Source organism: Leopardus geoffroyi, chromosome B1, assembly GCF_018350155.1.
Source record: "Leopardus geoffroyi isolate Oge1 chromosome B1, O.geoffroyi_Oge1_pat1.0, whole genome shotgun sequence".
NCBI lineage: Eukaryota > Metazoa > Chordata > Mammalia > Carnivora > Felidae > Leopardus > Leopardus geoffroyi.
The window spans coordinates 76,589,574-76,612,852 of NC_059327.1; the positions used below are offsets into that span (position 1 = coordinate 76,589,574).

At 32.8% G+C, this 23,279-nt stretch overlaps 1 protein-coding gene across 7 annotated transcripts in view; it reads left to right on the forward strand.

Annotated features, from left to right (window-relative positions):
• The window catches only part of LRBA (LPS responsive beige-like anchor protein), a 785,650-nt gene that overhangs the window by 373,639 nt on the left and 388,732 nt on the right, over positions 1-23,279 (forward strand). For all 7 annotated transcript variants that reach the window (XM_045465918.1, XM_045465937.1, XM_045465946.1 and 4 more), the window contains exon 37: positions 21,823-21,989. In XM_045465918.1, the coding sequence (XP_045321874.1) occupies positions 21,823-21,989 (167 nt within the window). The remainder of the gene's footprint in view (positions 1-21,822; positions 21,990-23,279) is intronic.

Genomic DNA, 23,279 nt, shown 5'->3' on the forward strand with positions numbered 1-23,279 from the left:
TATTTTATTTTGTATTTAAGCATTCTACTCTCTCTGAGTCGTGTTTTTTTGTTGTTGTTTTTGTTTTGTTTGTTTTTAGATTCTACATATCTATAATCCAGATAACCCCAAATCTTTTTTTTACCAGTTACCTTAGTTTATTAAGAAAATAAAAACAACAAAAAAGTGTCTTTTAAAAGTAGAATTCAAGTACATCCTGGAAGGTTAAATGGGGAAACCCTGATTTAACTCAAAAAAATTGTACTGGAAAATACATTTGGCAAAAAAAAGTGGGGAGGGTGCAGAGAATGGAAGAAACAATGTAATGAAATAGTAGTATAAAGTAAAAAAAACAACATTACTCTGTATCTTTCCCCTTACCATGCCTCCCAGGATAATAATTTAGCATGTAACATTTTAGACTTTTTACTGTAAATGTATCCTCTATATGCATTTTATGTATATTTCTCATTTATATTTATATGTCATATATATAATATATATATTTCTTATATATATATTATATATATATATATATATATATTATATATATATAATATATATATATATTTAAGTTTATTTATTTTGAGAAAGAGAGCATGAGCAAGGGAAGGCCAGAGAAAGAGAATGTCAAGCAGGCTCTGTGTTACCAATGCAGAGCCCCATGTGGGAGCTCAATCCCATGAGCTGAGAGACCATGACGTGAGCTGAGATCAAGGTCAGGTGCTCAACTAACTGAGCTACCCATGCACCTCAATTTCATGTATAATGTGTATTTAAGCAAAAAATAGAATTTTTATATGTGAGTTGTTATTTTGAGTCAATACTTCTTACATTTTTGTTTGGCTATGGACCCTTTTGAGAATCTGACCTTGAGAAATTCAAACAAATATACCATAAAACTAAAAAAAATTTTTTTAATGTTTATTTTTGAGAGAGAGAGAGAGAGAGAGAGAGAGAGAATGAATATGAGTGGAAGAGGGGCAGAAAGAGAGGGAGATACAGAATCCGGAGCAGGCTCCAAGCTCTGAGCTGTCAGCACAGAGCCTGATGTGGGGCTCGAACCCACCAATTGTGAGATCATAATATCATGACCCGAGCTGAAGTTGGATGTCCAACCAACTGAGCCACCCAGGCACCCCGTATACCATAAAATTTTATATGTATTTTTGGGAGTTTACAGATTCTGGCTTGAGAATGTCTTTTTTTTTTTTTTTTAAGTTTATTTATTTTTGAGAGAGAGAGAGCAAGGGAGGAGTAGAGAGAGAGGGGAGAGAGAGAATCCCAAACAGTCTCCACAGTGTTAGCGCGGAAACTGTTGCGGGGCTTGACCTCATGAACCATGAGATCATGACCTGAACCAGAATCAAGAGTTGGACGTTTAACTGATGGAGTCACCCAGGCATTCCTGAGAATGTCTTGTATAAGGGTCTCTCTGGTTTGCACACATCATTTCTCTTATAGCACTCATATAATGGAGATAGAGGCTATGCTTTCACTACTGTTTTTCTTTGATGTACCTACTACATTTTGAAATTATGGATTATGTTGTCTTCTCAGATACCTTGTGGGTGTTGCTTATATCCATTAAAATTTTTAAAAATTATTTGTGTCTCCTGAGAGAAACAAATATTAGACATTGACTCCTGTATAAAGGCTTGTTTCTTATTTTAGTTCGATACTTAGTATAGGCTTGGAATATGGGAAGCATTCAGTAAGGAATTGGTACATGAATGAAAGTATCAACTACTATATGATAGGATATAAGGTTTAATTTAGCCTTTAATGAAGGTTTCATAGCTAGCAATATTTAGGGATTCAGTCTTTTCATGTGAGATCCTTGATTCTTTCAGATTTTAATAAGATACTCTGTTCCCATTCTAGTAGAAGCATAACAAAAAGTGGCAATTATGTTCTTTTGTATTGCTCATTAGATTTCCACTGTTCCCCCCCCCCCCCCAGTTTTTGAGCTATGGTTGTCAAATAAATATGTATATATAAAGGTGCACAACACTTATGGTTTGATATGTGTACACACTGTTAAATGATTACTACAATCAAGTAAATTAACATTTACATCACCTCACATAGTTAACAATTTTTTGTGTGGCGAGAAAACTTAAGATTTGAAGTTTATAATATATTCTTATTAACTATAGTCGCCATGCCATACATTGGGTATCTAGAGCTTACTCATCTCATAACTTAAACTTCATAGTCTTTCATCAGTATCTTTCTTTTTCCCTCACCTCTTAGCTTTTGGTTTTTAGTTTGATGTGGTTTCATTTGTTTGTTTTTGGTTTGTTACCTGTCCTTTTCGTGTTAAATGTAAAAAAAAGGTTGCCAAGATCAGTGTCAAAAAGCTTTTCCCCTGTGTTTTCTTCAAGGAGTGTTATGGTTTCAGGTTTCACGTATAAATAATTCATTTTGAGTTGATTTTTATGTATGCGTAAGGTAAGAGTCCCAATTTCATTCTTTTGCATGTGGATATTCAAATTGTCAGTCCTTTCATCAGTAGCATGTGATACATAAAGTCAGAGAATTTAATTCCCTATAATTATTATTTATTGAACTTGTAGTATGGTTATTGTTATATAGATCTTATACAAGATCTATGCTTTTTGAATTAATAACTAAAAACCCTCTACATATCCTGTGATCCACTCTTCTTTTGCTAAAGAATTCTTTATTTTTTAGGTTTTATGTTATGAGACTTAAGGTATTAATTTAAAATATTTAATTATATATGAAGTCTAAAACTAATACTACAATCTGCAGTGTATGATAGAAAACACAGATTTGGGATTTGTCAGAGCTAGGATTCAGTTCTGGTTCTGCCACTAATTAACTATGTTGTATTGGACCAGATACTTAAATTCTTTGTAATGGGGTTCCTTAAAGGAACCCCATATCTGGTGCTTATAACTTATTTGGTCCAGCCCTTAGTTACTAGTATTAGTTATTGGTTATTAGATTATTAATCTTGAAATTTTTCTTCATTCACTTAATTGAAAATTTACAATTGATCCTTAAACAACATGGGTTTGAACAATGTGGGTCCACTTAAATGTGGATTTTTTTCAGTAAATATAGTACAATTTTATATGTGTATTTCTCTTCCTTATGATATTCTTTACATTTTCTCCACCTCGCTTTATTATAAACCTATAGTTTATAAAACATAACATTTAAAATATATGTTAATTGAGGGTTTCTATTATCGATAAGGCTTCCAGTCAAAAGCAGGCTATCAGTGGTTAAATTTTGGGGGAGTCAGAAGTTATGTGTGGGTTTTTGATTGCACAGGGGCTCAGCACCTCTAACCTTTGTGTTGTTCAAGGGCCAGCTGTATTTATTTAATTGAATTATATTTGACGTATTAGTGTCAGGTGTGTAAGATAGTGATTCAAAATTTATACACATTATGAAATGATCACCATGGTAAGTGTAGTTACCATACAATGTTATTACAATATTATTGACTATATTTCCTGTGCTGTATTTTACATTTTCATGAATTATTTATTTTATAACTGGAAGGTTGTACTTTTTTTTTTAACATTTATTTATTTTTGAGAGAAAGAGGCAGAGCATGAGCAGGTGAAGGGGAGAGAGAGAGAAAGAGACACAGAATCCGAAACAAGTACCAGGCTCTGAGTTATTTGTTAGCACAGAGCCTGATGCAGGGCTCGAACTCACAAACTGTGAGACCATGACCTGAGCCAAAGTTGGACGCTCAACTGACTGAGCCACCCAGGCGCCCCATGGAAGTTTGTACTTCTTAGTTCCCTTTACCACCCATCCTCCACCCATTCCCCTTTAGCAGTCATCAGTTTGTTTTCTATATTTGTGAGTATGTTTGTTTTGTTTGTTCGTTTGTTTTGTTCATTTGTTTTGTTTTTTTGAATGCCACATAAAATGTAATTAAATAGTATTTGTCTTTTTCTGTCTGACTTTTTTCACTTAGTATAATACCCTCTAGGTCCATCTGTGTTGTCACAGATAACAAGATTTCATTCTTTTTTTATGATTCAATACTATTCCACTGTGTGTGTGTATGCGCGTGTGTGTGCGTGCATGTTTGCACACGTGCATGTATCATCTTTATCCATTTATCTATTGATGAACACTTAAGTTGCTATTATATCTTGATTATTATAAATAATGCTACAAAAAATATATCTTTTCAAATTACTGTCTTTGTTTTCTTCATGTAAATATCTAGATGTGGAATTACTGAATCATGTGGTATTTCTATTTTTAATTTTTTTGAGGAATCTTCATACTGCTCAGTGGCTGTACCAATTTTTGTTCCCACCACAGTGCACAGGAGTTCCCTTTTCTCCACATTCTCACCAACATTTTTTGTTTTTTTCTTTTTGATACTAGCCATTCGGACTGGTGTGAGATAATATCTCATTGTGGTTTTGACTTCTATTTTTCTAATGATTAATGATGTTGAGCATCTTTTTATGGGTCTCTTGGCTGTCTGTGTATGTCTTCTTTGGAAAAATGTGTATTCAGGTACTCTGCCCAGTTATAAATTGAATTGTTTATTTTTGGGGGGTTAAGTTGTTTGGGTTATTTGTATATTTTGGATATTAACCTGTTATCGGACATCATTTGCAAATATATTCTCCCATTGAGTAGGTTACCTTTTTTGTTTTTTGATGGCTTCCTTCTCAGTGAAAAGCTTATTTTGATATATCCCTAATATATTTATTTTTGCTTTTTTATGGTTTTAGGTCTCACATGTAGTTGGTCTTTAGTCTATTTTATTTGTATGATGTAAGAAAGTGGTCTAGTTTCATTTTTTTGCATGTAGTTGTCCATTTTTCCAAAACCATGTATTGAAGATAAAAACCATTTTTTTCTATTTGTATATTCATGCCTCCTTCATCATAGATTAACTGACAATGTAAACATGGGTTCATTTTCTGGTCTCTCTATTGTGTTTCATTGATCTATATCTCTGCCTTTGTGTCAGTACCATATAGTTTTGGTTGATACAGTTTTGCAGAATACTTTGAAATCTGGGATTGTGATACCTCCAGCTTTGATCCTTTTTTCTAAAGATTCCTCTGGCTATTCAGGATCTTTTTTAGTTGTGTACAAATCTAAGTGTATTTGTTCTAGTTCTGTGAAAAATGCTATTAGTATTTTAATAAGGATTACATTGAATCTGTAGATTCCTTTGGGTAGTATGGACATTTAACATTACTACTTCCAATCCATGAACATGGTATATCTTCCCATTTGTTTGTGTCATTTTGTCCTTCATTTTTATAGAAGATTTTTGAAACTAAATCTTGAATCTGTATTCTTTCTGTTTATTTTGCTCTTTTATACTGAGTCAATATATTTATTACCATGTGAATGTAAAATTGGTAGAATACAAAATAAGTCAGATCTATTTAATAATTTAATTACAATTTTTTTTAATGTTCCTGGATTGAATTCCCCATTTTGTCTTTCATTTAGTGGTTGAAATGCAGTGTAAATGAAATACTGTGATACTGTTTTTTTTTCTAACTTTTAAAGTAAACTTGTAATTATGAGTCAATGTGGAGTATTTTTAATTCAGTCTCCTATTTATGCTTTCATATTTGTCATCTTTATTCTTCTTCCTCTTTTAATTTTATACTTCTTTTTTTCTCCCCTTAAACTTTTGGCTTTCATTTGACAACCTCTTATCTTAAAAAGTAAGTGTGAGACTGATGGTCAAAATTAAAAATAATTGTATTGAATCTAAGAATGATATCATTCTCTTTCCTGTGATGAGTCTGCATTGGTGATTAATGCACCCTGTTGTCTTGCACATTTCTTTCTTGATGTACACTTTACATGATTAGTTTTTTTTCACTTTGTGAAGAGATGACTGATTAATATATCTTGAGTCATGATAGCTTAATTGCAAAGCATTAGAATGGCATTTCTCATCTCAGATGTGGTCTTTACATGCATTATGGTTTTGAACATCTTTCTAAATCCCTTTTATATATATATATTTTCATCAATAGCACCGGAACAGGGAAATAGTAATCTTGACAATATATATATATATATTTTTTTTTAAAAATTTTTTTTTCAAGGTTTATTTATTTTTGGGACAGAGAGAGACAGAGCATGAACGGGGGAGGGTCAGAGAGAGAGGGAGACACAGAATCGGAAACAGGCTCCAGGCTCCGAGCCATCAGCCCAGAGCCTGACGCGGGGCTCGAACTCACAGACCGCGAGATCGTGACCTGGCTGAAGTCGGACGCTTCACCGACTGCGCCACCCAGGCGCCCCTATATTTTTTTAATTGTAGCTTTTGTAATTGTTACTTTCTTTAACTTAGAAAAAAATTTTGATAAGTAATTGTGAAAGTAATAAAATACTAGTGTAATTAACTAAAGGAATATTCTCGTCCTTTTACATGTCTAAATCACTATATTGTATCACCCAGCCGGTAAGACCATAGTGCTGACTTTCCACTGAGATAACCTAGTGCCTTAATCTTGGCTCCGTCATTTACCAGCTATGTGAGCTAAGGCACCATTGCTTTATCTTAAAATCAGGATAGTAATGGTGCCTAAGTATAGTAATTTTGTGATAAGTACATGGGATTTGATCAATGTAAAGTGCCTATTACCTTAAACTCATATTAAGTGTTCAACAACACAGCTAGTGTTGTCAGTATCAAAGGGAGAACATTTTTCTGTTGTGTGTAATCTCTGGGAATATCCAAGAAATGCTTACATGTCCCACAGTTCATCTGGAACTCTCACCTCTGCCATAGGGCCTTGATCCAGACTACAGCTGTGTTAGAGTCCTGATGGTTACCTCTTTATAATTATACAAGTGGCTCTTCTAGGAAGTAGGTGTTGTTTCTTTTTTCTTGGTCAATGCATGAACATAGATTTTTCCTTTTCTCATTTATAGGCTTAGCAATGATAGGAGAGTATCGCAGTGAAGAAAACAAAAATAAATCTCAGTAGTGGATATTGTATTTCCTGGAATTCACAGGCTGTGCTTCTGCCTAGGATGTTTTCTCTTGACCCTTTCTTGATTTGTTTCTCTAGGCTTGTACCTTTGCCATCTTGCAAGGGGCTAAGTCAGATCTTCCACATCGAGAGCTCCAGACCATATTCCTTCTTCTTATAGTACAGGCCCACCTGCCTCCATTCTTGGAGAGAAGAGAATGTTGGTAGTCTTCATTCTAAATTCTCTTTTCTTTCCTCAGGTTGATTGACAATGTGACTATCATATTCATTAAGGAAAAATTCCCACCCCAATTTACTATATGTGTTTTAGTATATGTTCTTTACTTGAACTGTGCAGTCATATTTCTTAGTGTATTTCCAGAGTCTCATGTATTCAGTCTGGAATGCACTATTTTTAGAGATCTTTCCAATATGTGATTTAACATGTCTCACTTTCTATTTCAGCTTCTTGATAAGGGCCAGATTGAATAGCTGGGGTCACAACATTTTCTGTTCTCACTTTTCTTCCTTCCTTCCTTCCTTCCTTCCTTCCTTCCTTCCTTCCTTCCTTCCTTCCTTTCTTTTTTAAAATTATGTTTATTATTTATTTATTTTAAATTTAAATTTATTTTAAATTTACATGTTGGTTAACATATAGTGTGATAATGATTTCAGGAATAGAATTTAGTGATTCATCACTTACATATAACACCCAGTGCTCATTCCAACAAGTATCCTCCTTAATGCCCCTCGCCCATTGAGCCCATACTCTCACCCAACACCCTACCAGCAACCCTTAGTCTATTCTCTGTATTTAAGAGTCTCCTATGGTTTGTCTCACTCTCTGTTTTTATATTATTTTTGCTTCTCTTCCCTAATGATCATCTGTTTTGTATCTTAAATTCCACATATGAGTGAAATCATAGGATACTTGTCTTTCTTTGACTGACTTATTTCACTTAGCATAATACACTCTGGTTCCATCTACGTTGTTGCATATGGCAAAATTTCATTCTTTTTGATTGCTGAATAATATTCCATTGCATGTGTGTATCTGCTTTATCCATTCATCAGTCAATGGACATTTGGACTCTTTCCATATTTTGGCTTTTGTCGATAGTGTTGTTATAAACATAGGGTGAATACCCCTTTGAATCAGCACTCCTGTATCCTTTGGATAAATACCTATTAGTGCAATTGCTAGGTCGTAGGGTGGTTCTATTTTTAATTTTTTGCTGCTCTCAGTTTTCTATGGGAAAGTTTTGCTCAGACTATATCCATACCTATACAGGACATATGTATACACACATTATTTTTAAACATCATACATTTCAGAGTCACTTGTGAAAGTAAAAGTGCTGTCATTGTTGGGGCAAAGGAAGACCATTTAAGCCAATGTTTCTGCCTTGCATTGAAGATTGTAAGTGATCCTTCTCTAGCTTTAGAAAGCAGAGCTATATTGCTGGGCACTCCACTAAATGTGGGAAGCTAGAAAAAACAAAGGACTACAGCATAGGTAAGATTGAACTCATACTTATGAGCAGCACTTATCAAATTAAGTCCAAAATGGAAAATATTTTTTCTTTGTATCTTCCAGTATATTCTAATCATGCAAAATATATTCTTGATAGAAGGCTATACTTCTTAATACTATTGAAAAATCTCTTGTAAGAAAAGATTTGAATAGATTTTTTTATGAATATATGTAGTCTGTGTTTAAACTTTTAGTTTACCATATGTCCTGGTTGTCTTAACAGTTGACCAAATTATGTATTAATGTAAAAATTGCCTTTTCCCAATGAATTTTAAAATAAAGATAGAGAAGAAAGTAAACTAACTTAAAGTCTTCATAGTGTATTTCATACACTTCACTTAAAAATTGCTCACATGAAATTAGAATTTTGTCTTCTGTTATTTCGGGTTTATTAGTGCGCAAAGTAAAGTTCCAAATATAAAATGAGTTATTTTATCATAGGAAGATGGCAGTACTTGAGTTGACAAAATAGATCCCTTCTATTTATCTGTTGGACTAGTCCTGCTTAAATATAGTCTGCTGAGCAAATTGTTTATAACAAGTCCACAAAGAGGTAAGTACAGAAATTAAATGAGTATTTAGAAACTTTTATAGCTTGAATGTCTGGCAATGTCAGAATACTTTTTAAAGCATCATTTTTTTAAAGTAAAAATAAAAACTGTTTGTTTATTACAGATAGTTTGAGAACAGTTCCTAAAAACCAGTTCATATTCAGTTGTGTCATTTTGAATTAGTCTTTGTTAACAATACGTTTGAATAAGAATTGAAGAACTTGTAGCAATATAACAGTATTCTGTTGATACAAATATAGTTAAGTATATGTTGAATGATATATATAAACTTTTGAGTAATAATTTTCTTTGGAAAGAAATAGGTAAAAACACATAGGCACCCAAGGTCTTTTAGGGTACCTAGACCTAATTGTAACATGGAATGGGGGATCTGTCCCCCACACCCACATAACACCAAGCAATTCTCAGATATGAGGGTGTGTAGGAACTCAGATTTGACATGACACTGTGTATCCAAAATTAGCATCACATTCCACAGGTTAAGGGTTCAGTTATGCAAGACTGCTTCCCACTCTCCACTTCAGATGCCCAGCCCCAGGCTGTTACCTGTGCTTCTAACAAAGTGGCTACATATTGGAGGTTCTAAATACTTCCCTTTTAGTTTCAATTAATTTGCTAGAGCTGTTCGCAGAACTCAGGGAAACACGTATATATACCAGATCATTAAAGGATATGATAAAGAGTATGAATCAACAGCCAGATGAAGAGGTACATAGAGTGAGCCCCTGAACAAAGGAGCGTTGGCTCTTGGGGAGGTTGGGGCTTGACTTGATGACATGGGCAAACCATCTGGTTCCCCAAACCAGAAGCTCTCCAAAAGAGACCAAAGAGCTGTCCTTTTGGGTTTTTATGGAGGCTTCATTTTATAGTCATGTTTGACTAAGTTATTAGCCATTGGCTGATTTAACCTCTGTTCCCTCTCCACTTCCAGAAAGTCAGAGGAGAGGTGGGAACAGAAAATTGCCAACACTTTAACCACATGGTTGGTCTTTCTCAGAATCAGCCCCAACCTGTGGGGGAGAGGGGTGGGTCCAGTAGTCACCTCATTAATGTAACAAAAGACACCTTTATAACCCTCAACACTTAAGAAATACTAGGGGTTTCGAGAGTTGTAAGCCAGGAACTATGGGTAAAGACCAATTATATATTGTGGTCTTCTGAATGACCACATATACATGACTTATAAATCACAATATTGCACAAAGAAAATATAAACAGGTGTCTTTTGGGAGATTTAAGAAGAGAGGGCTGTGTGAATTACATGTCTTATTTTGTTACTCTTTTTAAAAAGGTGTTTATTTGAGCTGTTCTCTTTTTTGCCTTTTTATTTTGCTGTATTTTATTTTTTCTATCTTAAATAAGCCTTTCCTTCTTGGTGAATAGTTATGTACCCTTTAAGTTCTGTTTGAAACTCTCTCAGATTCTGGATAGTTCTTTCTTGCTTGCTCCTCCCAAATACACCATATGTGTCTCTCTTAGCAGTTTTCTCATATTGTATTTATTTTTAATCTCCTGTTTCTCAGATATACTGAGATGGTGGAAGAAAGGGACTGTTTGCTGTGTAACTTGTTCATTTCATGACTAAGCCTGCAATAAATGTTAGATGTTACTTACTATATGCCTGGAAAGTTCTAATTGTTTCATTTCTATTCTTATCTGATCCTTCCAAAAAACATATCATGTTATATCCTTTTTTTATATGAGGAAACTGAGGCACAGAGGTTTAAATAATTTGCCTAAGCATGAATGTGTCACATCCAAGATTTAAATTCAAGTATTTGGCTGTAAAGTCTGTTCTAAACCACAGTGTTAATTATGGTTTAATCTCTTTGTTTTATCTCTTTGGTTTTCATGCTTTGTCATAAAATACTTACAATTGAAATTTAAATGTAAGACTTACCTATTTGTAGTAGTGTATGTATTTGATCATATTAACCTAATACAAGTAAGAAACTCTAGTTTTGTGTTCTTAAAAAATCTGGTTAGGTAGTTATGTTGAGTTAAAAGATGATAGGATTTGCTTAAGATCATCTAGCTCTTGTGCAGATTAGCAAAAAGCAAAGGTTAAAACATTGAAATTTCTTGATTTTCTCCATGTTTATGTGTGTGTATGTATGTGTGTACAATTATATACTTTTTTGTAATGATATATTTCTCATATTATGACTTTTAAAAACACAATGATTGAGTTTAACCCTATCTGTTTAAATTCCAAGTTAATTTTATTGATCACAGGTAATAATCACATTTTACTTTATTTACTTACGAGTATATGATGTCTGCAGGCTTTATATGAAATCAGTTTGTTTAAGTTAATATTTAGCATAATAAAAGTTGCAGGACAAGTTACAAATACTGTGTAAAAGCATTTTAGTATAAGTTTTTTAATCAAAAGTCTAAAGTAAAAACACCTTTATTAATCTCCAAATTATTTTAAAATATTGTTTGAAGACTAGAGTTTGTAGAGATAAAAACCCAACACATTTTGTCCAGTCCATTAAAACAATAAGAAATAGAAGAGATACTTTGATAAGTGATCTGCCTGTTTTAACCTTGAATGCTATTATCGGGGGGATGATGCTATATCTGTTTCATTGGCTTAGGCTTTTTCATGCTGAGAGAAATCAATACTTTGAGGCATTGGATGACAGAGGAATCACTTCAGAATTAAAGGGGGCTGTCACACATTGTCATTGGTTGACTTTCGTTTTCTGTTGAGGTTGTTAAGCTTTCATTTTTCTAAGTCTTTTTCAGGAGTCTTTGTAAGATTTCTGTGGTTAACTTTTTATTTATTTATTTTTTAACTATTAGACTTTAAATCTGAGTTAAGGGATCAAGGACAAAGACATCCAAAAGTCAAATATTGAAAAGCTTCTTTAGTTGTCCCTTAGGTGATTTTCTTTTTAAATGTTTTCCCATGAGATAAGTAATTTATAGTGTAAGAGATTTTGAGATAAATTGGGAATTAAGGTAGTGCATTTAAAGGTGTTTACCAGAAGGTATGTTTAATTAACTAAAAATGTAATACTCTATGTGTAGCTGAAAGAAAAAAGGTAGAACTATATCTCCTAACATGGAATGATTTATAGTTTGATTCCAGTTATATGGGAACTATATATTACTGTTAATAGTAATTACCCCTGTAGAAAACAACTAGCCAGCCTGGGAGGAGGTAGAAGGCTGAACTTTCTTTTTATTTCACATGTCATTACTTTTTGTTTTTAAAAGCAAGTATATGTTTCTTAAAAAAAAGTTTAAAATATAAAACTTGTAAAACCAATATAGTTCCAGTGCTTATTTAATACTAAAGCCTTATATAATATTTTTAAGATTTTAGCCTTGAACTTTTTAACTGGGATTTATTTTTATTTCATGATAATATGCAGACTTAATGAAAATTTGCTTAATAATCTATTTCTCCTAAAACATACTGAAACAACTCTAGAAACAGCGTGCACTTAACATTATTCATTTACCTCCTTTTCTTGACTAAAAGAAAGTGCTTGGGAGAAGCCCTTTATGTTTATCCAATCAATTCCTTTTTGCCCCATTGAGCTAAATATTGTTCTGATTTTATGGAATGACTTATTTGCTTTTGTTTTTGCTTTCCAAACTTAAGTATATGTCTTTTAGTATTGTAATTTCTTCAGCAGTTTTTGAACTTTATATGAATGGAATCATGAAGCATGTGTTTTGATGTAGCATTATTGAACATTTTTGTGAAATTGAATGGTACATTTTTCCTATGTCATTTTCAATGCTGTATGGTATACCATTACATGAATAGATTATTAGTTTTTCATAATCTCTTCTACTCTTTTAATTAGGTTGTTTCCAGTTTTTAACTATCATGATAGTTTTAATAGTTTCACAAGTCTTTTGGTGTAAATACTTCTGCATTTCTGTAGGGTAGACTTACTTGACTGTAAAGTATTTATGGTTTCAATTTTAATAGATATTGCCATAGTATCTTGCAAAAGTGTGTATCACTACCAATATCAGTGCATAGCTGTTCCCATACTCCGCATTGTCATCAAAAATTGATCAGTACTTTTTGTCTTAGTATTCTAGTAGTGTTCTGGTAACTTCATTGTTTTTTATTTGGATTTCATTTACGAATGAAGCTATATATCTTTTCTCCTTGTTATATATTTATTTTTTAAAAAAGTATTTTTGTAGTACGTGTTTGTCTCTTACCCAGTTTCTTATTGGTTATATGTTTTTTCTTTATTGATTTGTAGAGGGTATTTACCTATTTGATATATGAGCAGATTTTTTTGGATATATTTGAACTACTTTCTTCCCTGTCAGTAGTACCCTATTCACTTTTTTTAAAACGTGTGAAATAAATTTTATTGAAGTATAGTTTATATATAGTGAAACACATCCATTTTAGGTATATAATTTAATGAGTTTTGACTAGTGTATACACTTGTGGAACTGTCATAGTCAAGTAACAGAAAGTTTCTGTCATCTCCGAGAATTCCCCCGTGATTCATTTTGGTCAGTTCCTCTTTATGTATATACACCCAACCCCTGGCAACTGCTCATCTGGTTTTTGCTATTATAGATAGTTTTGTATACTATATAATTTCATATAAATGGAATTATATAGTAGGTACTCTAATGGATTCTAGTGGATTCTTCTGGTCAGCATGCAGTTTTTGGTACTCATCCATATTATTATGTATATCACTCATTTGTTTCTTTTTATTACTGAGTAGTATTACTTTATCCATTCAGGTTTAGATGGATATTGGGGTACCTCTAATGTTTGGCTTTTATGAAATGCACTAGGGGCATTTTCATGCAATATAGTTTTGTGAAAATATGTTCTTCTTTATTTTGAGGAAATACCTAGGAGTGGAATTGCTAGGTGCTGTTCTGAGTATATTTTTAAATTTGCAAGAAACTGCCAAACTATTTTCTAAAGTAGTTGTGGATTTTACATTCTAACCAGCTAGGTAGGTACAAGAGTTCCACTTGCTCCATAGATCCTTGCCAATATTTGACATTGCCGGGCTTTTAAATTTTATCCCTTCTATTGCATATCTAGTGATAGCTTATTGTGGTTTTTATTTGAGTTTCCCTGTTGATTAAGCATCTTCTCATGACTTATTAGTCATTTGTATATCTTTTGTGAGGTGTCTGTTCAAATCCTTTGCCTATTTTATTTTTTTCCTCCTTTTTTAATTTAATTTTTTTTTACTTGAAACAACAAACATTTATTATTTCTCATGATTCCTCCTTTTTTTTTTTACAACTTAAACTTTAGTTACTTAACCTATCGTGCTGTGTTGGTTTCCTGAGTAGAATTCAGTGCTTCATTGCTTATGTACAACACCCAGTGCTTCTCACAACACGTGCCCTCCTTAGTACCTATCACCTATCTAGGCCATTTCCTACCCACCCTCTGTCAACCTGTAAGGGTCTCTTGTGGTTTATTTCCCTCTCTTCTCTTCACCCCTTCATTCCCATACATTCATCTGTCTTGTTTCTTAAATTCCATATAAGACTTTCTTTGTCTTTCTTCAATTCCACATATGACATACTTGTCTTTCTTTGATTGACTTATTTCGCTTAGCATAATACATTCTAGCTCCATCCATGTCATTGCAAATGTTTTTGTCCATTACTTTAAATTGGTTTGTTTGCCTTTTTGAGTTGTAAGAGTTTTTCATTTATCTTGTAAGAAAATTGATTGCTAGTTGTATGTACGGTGAATATTTTGTCCCAGTTTGTGGCTTATCTTTTCATTTTCTAAATGGTACCTTTTAAAGAGAAGATTTTATAAATTTTGGTAAAGTTTAATATATTAGTTTCTTTATAGTTATGATTTTCTTTTATAGTTCCTTTTATGTCTAAAAATGTCACTGTAAGAATTTTCTGCCTACCCCAGTTTCATAAGATTTTCTGCTATGTTTTCTTCTAGAGAAGTGTTACAATTTTTGTATCTAGATCTTTGATTCATTTTGAATTAAACATTTTGTTTATAGTATTAAGGGAAGACAAGTTTCTTTCTTTTGTGAGTGGCCGGATGTTCTAGCACCAATTATTCAAAAGATATTCTTTCTTAATTTAACAAGATAAACTCTTAATTTCACATTTTATAGCATTATTTAAATCGTGTAAATTCTGCAGGTTTTTTTTTTGTTATGTAAAACTTTTGTTATTGTTTTCTTTTGCTCATATATTTTATTTTTTTAAGTTTATTTTGAGAAAGAGAGTGAAGGCGCATATGCGAGCTGTGGAGGGGCAGAATGAGAGAGAAAGAGAAAGAGAGAGAGAGAGAGAGAGAGATGAATCCCAAACAGGCTGTAAACTGTCAGCCTAGAACCTGATGTAGGGCTGCATCTCAGGAACTCTGAGATCATGAGCTGATCTGAAACCAAGAGTCGGATGCTCAACTGACTGAGCCAACCAGGCACCTTGTTCATATGTTTTAGAATCAGCTTGTCAATAACCATAAGAAAAGCTGCTTAATTTTTAATTAAGATTGTGTTGAATCCATAAAATCAATTTGAAGAGAGTAGGTATTTTGACAATTTGAGGTTTTAAAATCTACTAAACATTGTCTATTTTTCCACTTAGTTTTCTTTAATTTCTATTAGCAGTGTTTTATAGTTTTCATTGTATAGCTTTGTATATTTTTAAGTTTATTTTATATTTTAATGCTTTTGTTAATATTATTATTATTTTCATTTTCCAGTTGGGTATTGCCATTATGTAGACCTTATATATCAATATATTGACCTTGTATCTAAGAATCTTGTCAGCTTTACTTACAAGTTTTAGTGTTTTTTCCCAGAACATTTAGGATTATTACATACATGAACATATCTACAAATACTGTGTTACTCCTTTTTCAAACTGTGTTTTTATTTCTACTTTTAATCTGTCATTTGAACTGGTTTGAACCCTGTTACAATATTGAGTGGAAGTCATGAAAGAGAGGACATACTTGTTTTATCCCCAGTTTTAGTTGAATGATATTCATAGATGTGCTTCGTAAGGTTTACAAAATCTCTTTCTATTCCTAGTTTGTGGAGTGTCGTTTTGTTTTTTTTTAATCATGAAATGGTTCTGAATGTTGTAAAATGCTTCAAAAAAAAAAAACTGGTGTGATATGTTTTTCTTCTTTTTTTTGTTATATGGTGAATTATACTGATTGATATTCAGATATCAAATCAATCTTCCATTTCATGGTTAAACTCTTCATCATAGTGTGTATACTTAATTTTATGTATAGCTGAATGCTAATGTTTTATTATGGATTTTGTGTTTATTTACACAAATTAGATTAGTTTTTTTGTTTTCTATTCCCATATTGTAAAGTTAATCTCAGTATATTGCTTAGCTTCTATCATGTGAAAAGTGTTTAAGGTTTGTATTATTTCTTCCTTAAATATTTAAAATTTTATAATATAAGATTTAAAGCTACATTTTCATTTAAATTCTGCCTTATCTAATTATCACACATTTTTCTAATTTTCCTGGTGATTTTATCTTTGATCCATAAGTTATTTGGAATTGAACTATTTAATTTTCAATTATTTTGGAACTTTTTACATTGTTTTTCAGGCTGTATATTCTGCTAAAAATCAAAAGGACCTCTATCTGCATTTCTCTCTCTGAGTAACTTCCTCTTCCCTAGTCATTTATCCTTCATATTTCTATCTTACCTTCTCAATAGACATCTTTAATCTTGTTTCACATATAAAAGCTATAGGAGAAATAGGTTTCCTAACTCTTGAAAATGTCTTAAAAATAGATATTTGGGGAATAGCATAAGATCCAAGTGTATGTGGCATAAGGATTCATAGGCAGGCATGTTGAAGGGTAATATACCACACTGATGAATTATAGAAGGCCACAAGGCCTTAGCTAGTAAAATTTGGTCCTAATTGTTCATTATTTTAGACAATTATGTACTTTTTAAAGAGTAAGGTATATATGTGTGCAAAACCAAAATAAATTCTTGAAGTAATTCTGGGACTGTTTGTAAGAGAGCAATTAAAAGATTATTTCAAGACCTGAGTTGTGAACTTACAAAGATCTGTCTTAGGACGGTGGTAAGAGTGATAAGTGGTAAGAAGTAAATGAGTTTTGCTGAAATGGGATGAAGAGATATGAAGAAAGGGAAATTGAGAAGTCACAGATGAGAGAAGTATAGTAGCATGTTTGGGATAAAGATGCTAATTGCAGTGTTGTACATTTTGAATTTTAGGTGCTTATTGGATAATTGGAGACTATCTTGCATTTAGAAATGTGGGCTCAGAGTTCAGGAAAACAGCTCAGGCAGATATGAAAAATTTGAAATGTGGCTCTCAATAGATAATAGGAGATGATGTGGGAGTGAATGATATTGCCAAAGGACATTTGGCAAAGCCTTAAGGAAATGCCAGAATTTCATAATGAGAAATAATAAAGGAAAAAGTTTGACCATCAGGAAGGAAGCAATGACAGGAGGATACTAGAGGAATCTGCTTCGTTTTAAGTTTATTGGCTCCCTGAGCTTTCATACAAAGGACAATAGTGAAGTTAGGTAGAGATGTAGCATCTAAAGGAAAGACTGAATGTGATACTGTTTTTATGTTTTCATTTACATTTAAAGAGCTGAGTTAGTTGCTTGAATTATAAATGGCCAGTCTAAATTGTTTCTGTCTTCAGTTATTATTTTATCTTTTCCCTGCAATTAAATTAATTTCTTTTAAGAAGTAGGTTTATTTGTCTTATATTTATTTATTCTACAGTAATAAGTCTTACATTTCTTTAGCAATAATCAAATATATTTGAACTATCATTTCCCAGCATGCTTACTTCTTTTCTTTTTAGATTCAGGTATTTTTGTTTAGGTTCAGATATTTTTCTGGTCATTGTTGTGATGTCATATTACCCAGTTTATGTGTTGCTTAAAAGTGGGAAAACTGAAAAGTTGGTGTAAAGTAAAACTGAGTGAAAGTATTAGACCTGGCTGTTGATTTTATTGACAGGACAGTAGGGTTTCTTGGTGTACCTCCACTCAGTCTCCAACCACAAGCACAAATACATTCACAAATATATACTCCAGCAGTAAGTAATATGTATTTGATCTTGAAGCAAATATTCCTCATCTGTTCTCCACTGTGAATGATATACCATACAAAGAATATATTATTGGTTTCTAATAAGAATGTGTTCAAATTACATTTTAAAGATTTTTTGAAAATAGATATAAGTTCATTATATCTTTAGAAAACATTCTTGTTTGGTTTCCTTTTATCATGTTTTAAGGTCAGAATGTGACTCTAATGTTCCACAATGAGACAGAGATTGATAATCAGGAAAGAATAGCCCTTTAATGTGATTTATATCTATAGATTTTATGTCAGATATGAAAAGTTGCTGTTTAAATTGTAAAGGAGGATCCATTAAAGAACACTTTAAACCATTTTACTATTTAGCTTACCTTAGACTCTTATGTTTAGAATTATGTCTTTCCAAGCACAGTCTAATAACTTACCAAATGTTTACAAATAAATTTGCTAAAATTAAATTATTCTAATATTAATAACAGAAAAAGAAGCTATTCAAAAATTTTTTTGCTGTTTTTGGTACTGTTTAATATTACTGTATATGGTGTTGAGGGGAGTATTAAAGCCAATAATTTTCTAATTTTCATCATTAATTTCCTCTTATCAGGTGAGGTTAGGGCAGATTTATGGATATAGTGTTGAATGTTGAAGATATAAAAATCTTCAAATGTTTACCATTTTGTCTTTTTGATTTTAGTGTATGGTTGAGTTAGATATGAAGTAACCCTATAGCACGCTGCCTGGTTCTTTAATCTATCTCTGAAAATAACACATAGCAGTTGATATTTTTGTTGCAATGGAATAATTCCCTAGTTATCTTCACTTAAACTGCTGCTTCTTCGAGTATTTAATTGAATTTTTTTATTTTCTCAAATCATATTTTTGACAAATTGAATTGTCTTATGGTTTGACTCAGTGTTTTTTGATATGTGCAATACGATATTTTCCTTTAATTTCTTATAAATTATTCTAGTTCCTAACATGATTTGTTTTCTCCACATCAGTGTTTAAGTAAAATAAATAATTTGCTTTTACCAGTGTACAAAAAATACGAGGTTGACCCAAATCTTCTAGTTGTCCAATTCTTAGAGCTAGTATAATCCCTTCATTTTGCAGGTGAGGACAATTAGACCTGAAGAAGCAAAACAAATTAGTTGCCCAAGACTGATAGGAGATACTTCCAAGGATGATACTTCAATCTGGTTTTTACTTTGCTTTTCCATCTCATGTTTGTGTGTGTGTGTGTGTGTGTGTGTAATACATATTCATACATGTTCTCAAACCCTTCCATTTTCTTTCTTCCTTCATAGCAGTTTGGATGTTCCTCTAATTACTTTTGGTATATGTTATTATTAAAAATAATTTTTAGAGGCACCTTTATAGCTCAGCTGGTTGAGCATCTAACTCTTGATTTCAGTTCAGGTCATGATAACAGGGTTGTGGGATTGAGCCCCATGATGGGCTCCTCACCGAGCATGTAGCCTGCATAAGATTCTCTCTCCCTCTCTCTGCCCCTATCCCCTGCTTGTGCACACAGTCTCTCCCTCCCTCTCTCTCTCTAAATACAAAAAGTAAATACATAAAAATTAAAAAAAATCAGTTTTTAGCTTTAGTAATTTAATGTCAGTAATATACTTTTATTACCACTTCCCTCCTACCAATCTGAAGGGAATGGGGATTCTCCCAGGCAAAGGCTATCAGGATAATGCAACTTTGATCCCCATTGGCTAGTGCTTTGCATAGACTAAGAAATATTTGATTCCTTAGTCATATACATAAACACCCTATCAGTTGGGTTGTTTTTGATGTTATGAATGGAAAACCTAATTCATACTGGCCAATGAATAAAGAGGAGTTTATAGAGTCTCATAAAAAGTCTAAAAGAAAAAGTCTCAGCAGAAAGTCTAAAGATAGGCTAGTTTTTGACTCAGAAGTTCATGATTCTCTTTGGAATAAGCTCTATGTTTCTGTAATTCTCATAGCTCTGCTCACTTTGGGTTTTGGCTGTATCCCCAGGCTAGCCTTCTTCATGGTATAGAGAGAGCTTTCAACACTCCTGGAATTAAGGTACTTCCGTATTTTACACCCTAACAAGAAGGAAAGAAATTTCCAACAAAAGTTTTGACCATCTTAATGCATCAGTTAGGTTGAGTGCCTTCCCCTGAGCTAGTTTGTCATTGTGGGTGTAATGATTACCCAAACTGGTTTAGGATAGTTAGCGCCCTCTCTTTTTATTGGGGCAGTGCTAGGGGGTAGTGTGTGGCAACAATCTACTTGAACCAGAATACAGTAGAAAGGCAGGAAATCACAATGTGTATCGTACACATAAACTAGTAATATGTGTTCCAACATCAAATTTTTATAACTTCCCATTGGTTATGTATACTTGTGCTTGTATATGAGAACTTGCATTTGGAAGTTAAGAGGAGGAGCCCAGTAGGTTCTCTGAATAGAATTAAAGATAAAGTTTACATTAATCTTTGATTTCCTGTTTTTAGCAATATATTAACTAGTCAGTATAATAATAACACCAGAAGAATCTGAATTTCAGAAGAAATAATTGTCTTAAAACTTAGTGATTATACTGTACCTGGTTATTGCTAATGAATCCTAACATTTTTTTGGTAAAATTGATGATATCAAAGACAGCACTTTTCAAACTTTAATATATAAATCAGCTTGGGTTCTCATTAAGATTTGGATTCTGATTTAGGAGGTGTGGACTAAGCCTATAATTCTGCATTTTTTATAAGTTCCTGGGTGGTTCCAGTACTGCTGATTCATTTTGCATAGCTACGGTTTAAAAGAGCAAACTTTTTGTCATCTTGTAAGGTTGTTGAGAATTAGCCCGGTTTACTATTGCAAGTCACCAGTGTCTCTTTTCTGGACCTCTGTGGTGGCCTCATGACTGGTCTCTCTTCTTAACTTTTCTTCTGCTATAATCCACTTTTTATTTATTTTTAAATATTTGTTTATTTTTGAGAGAGAGAGAGAGAGAGAGAGAGAGAAAGACAGCGCACAAATAGGGCAGGGACAGAGAGAGAGGGAGACAGAGAATCTGAAACAGGCTCCAGGTTCCAAGGTGTCAGCACAGAGCCCGATGTGGGGCTCAAACTCATGAACTGTGAGATCAGGCCTGAGCCGAAGTCACTTAACTGACTGAGCCACTTAGGTGCCCCTATAATCTATTCTTTAAATAGACCTATAGAGATCATTTTAATATATATATCAATCATATCACTCTCCAGCTTAAAAATTTCCTCCAGTATCCCACTGCATTAAATTAAAATCTAAACTCCTTAGTGTAGTGACTCAGTACTAAATGGTGCAGCCCCTGCCTGATTCTCCAAACTCATTTTTTACTCTCCTTCCTCTGAGTCACTTTGCCTGGAGTGCTTTGCAGCCCCATTCTTGCTACTTGTAAAGTGGATCCCTGCATCTTCACATGGTTGGTGTCTTCCAGTTATTTAGGTCTCCTTAAAAACAACTTCTGAGTGTATCTTATAAATGACTTCAGAGAAATAAATTCTTGGGGGATTGTTGTACTGGGGTAGTAGATCACTAAATCTCAGTTCAGTTAATGAGGGATATAAAAGTAATTTTAAAGTTTTGGTTGGTTCAGTTCATGTTAGAGGTTATTTTATTGTATGTTGTATGTTCTTATAGTATTAATAGATGTTTATTTTTTCCTATTCAAGTCACTGTGTGCCCAGTATTCTGCAGACAAACGAGAAGATGAGAAGATGTGTGATCATTTGATAAGAGCAGCTAAATATCGAGACCATGTGACGGCAACTCAGCTAATCCAGAAAATTATCAACATTCTCACAGACAAGCATGGAGCCTGGGGAAATTCTGCAGTGAGGTAAAGGGATACCTTTAGGATTTGACCACTGATTTTCTACAGAAGGCCTAGGTTTAGATAAATAACTTTGGATATTATCAAGGCCAGATGACCACAGTAATAATTTAACTTTGTATTTTATCATCTACTATGAATGAGGGGTAGAAGAAAAGGATAGGAGAAAATCAGTATGGGTATAGTTAGGGATTGTTATAGATATTTTAGTTCCCTCAACTACTTCTAAAAGAATATTTGTTCATATACTTATTCTTTTTGAAGTTAACTTTTAAGGGAAATAGTTAACGTAAACTATTTTATTAGCTATACTTATATCTGAATTTGCACAAATACAATATTTTAAGAAACTATTCCCTGTTTTACATTTTTGAGTTTATAAACACATAAATTTGAAAATATCAGTATGTGTTTTTTTGAACTGCCTTGTAAATTTTAAGACTATGATAATTAAATGCCTTCTTTAAAATTTTATTCACTATATCTTCCTCTTTGTTAGATTCTCAAAGTAAACATGCTGTTATTTTATTTTAAATTTCCAGAAACAAAATAATTAAGTTACCTTCTAAGGCAACTTACACTAATTATAAAATATGATTTTATTGGAATATTTTATGCTATAAATCTTAAAAACATGTTTGACTCATTTAAAATGAAAATGTTCTGTAATTTCCCTTTAGAAAGAAAGCTCCTCATTTTTACATAACTTTTTCTAGAAGACAACAAAAAGTGAAAATAGTAAATTGTGTATTATGTATAGGTGTAACTAGTTTCCACTTGTGTTTTAAGTAGCTTATGCGTCTAACAAACATCTACGTCTAGTTTTAGAAATTTTCCAGTATATAGAAAATAATTTTAATTTTTTTAAGTCAGATTTTAAACTAAGTAGAAAGCTACCTGTTATGGGAAATTTTTGTTTTGACTACAAGTATGCACCAATATAGAGTAGATATATCTTATGCTTATTATTAAGAATACTTAAAAGTATTAAGAATACTAAAATAAGTTACATTTCAGGACATATCATTTTTGGTGTTTAGAGGAAGGAATACAGGTCAAGGACTTGAGGGCAAAAGGACCGAATAAAGGCAGGAATAGCATTTGTTTAATTCTATTCTTGTTGATCTCAGCTACAAGAGTGTCATGGAAATGACATGAATTACTGGGTCAGAGCTTTCTGGTGCCTTATCTTACAACATGTAAAAGCCTATGGGTGTGCGTTTGGGGCAGAGTGCAGGTTCAGGGGAAGGGGGTGTATTGAGGGTTTTGCAGTTTCAAGACACCTTAATGTTACAG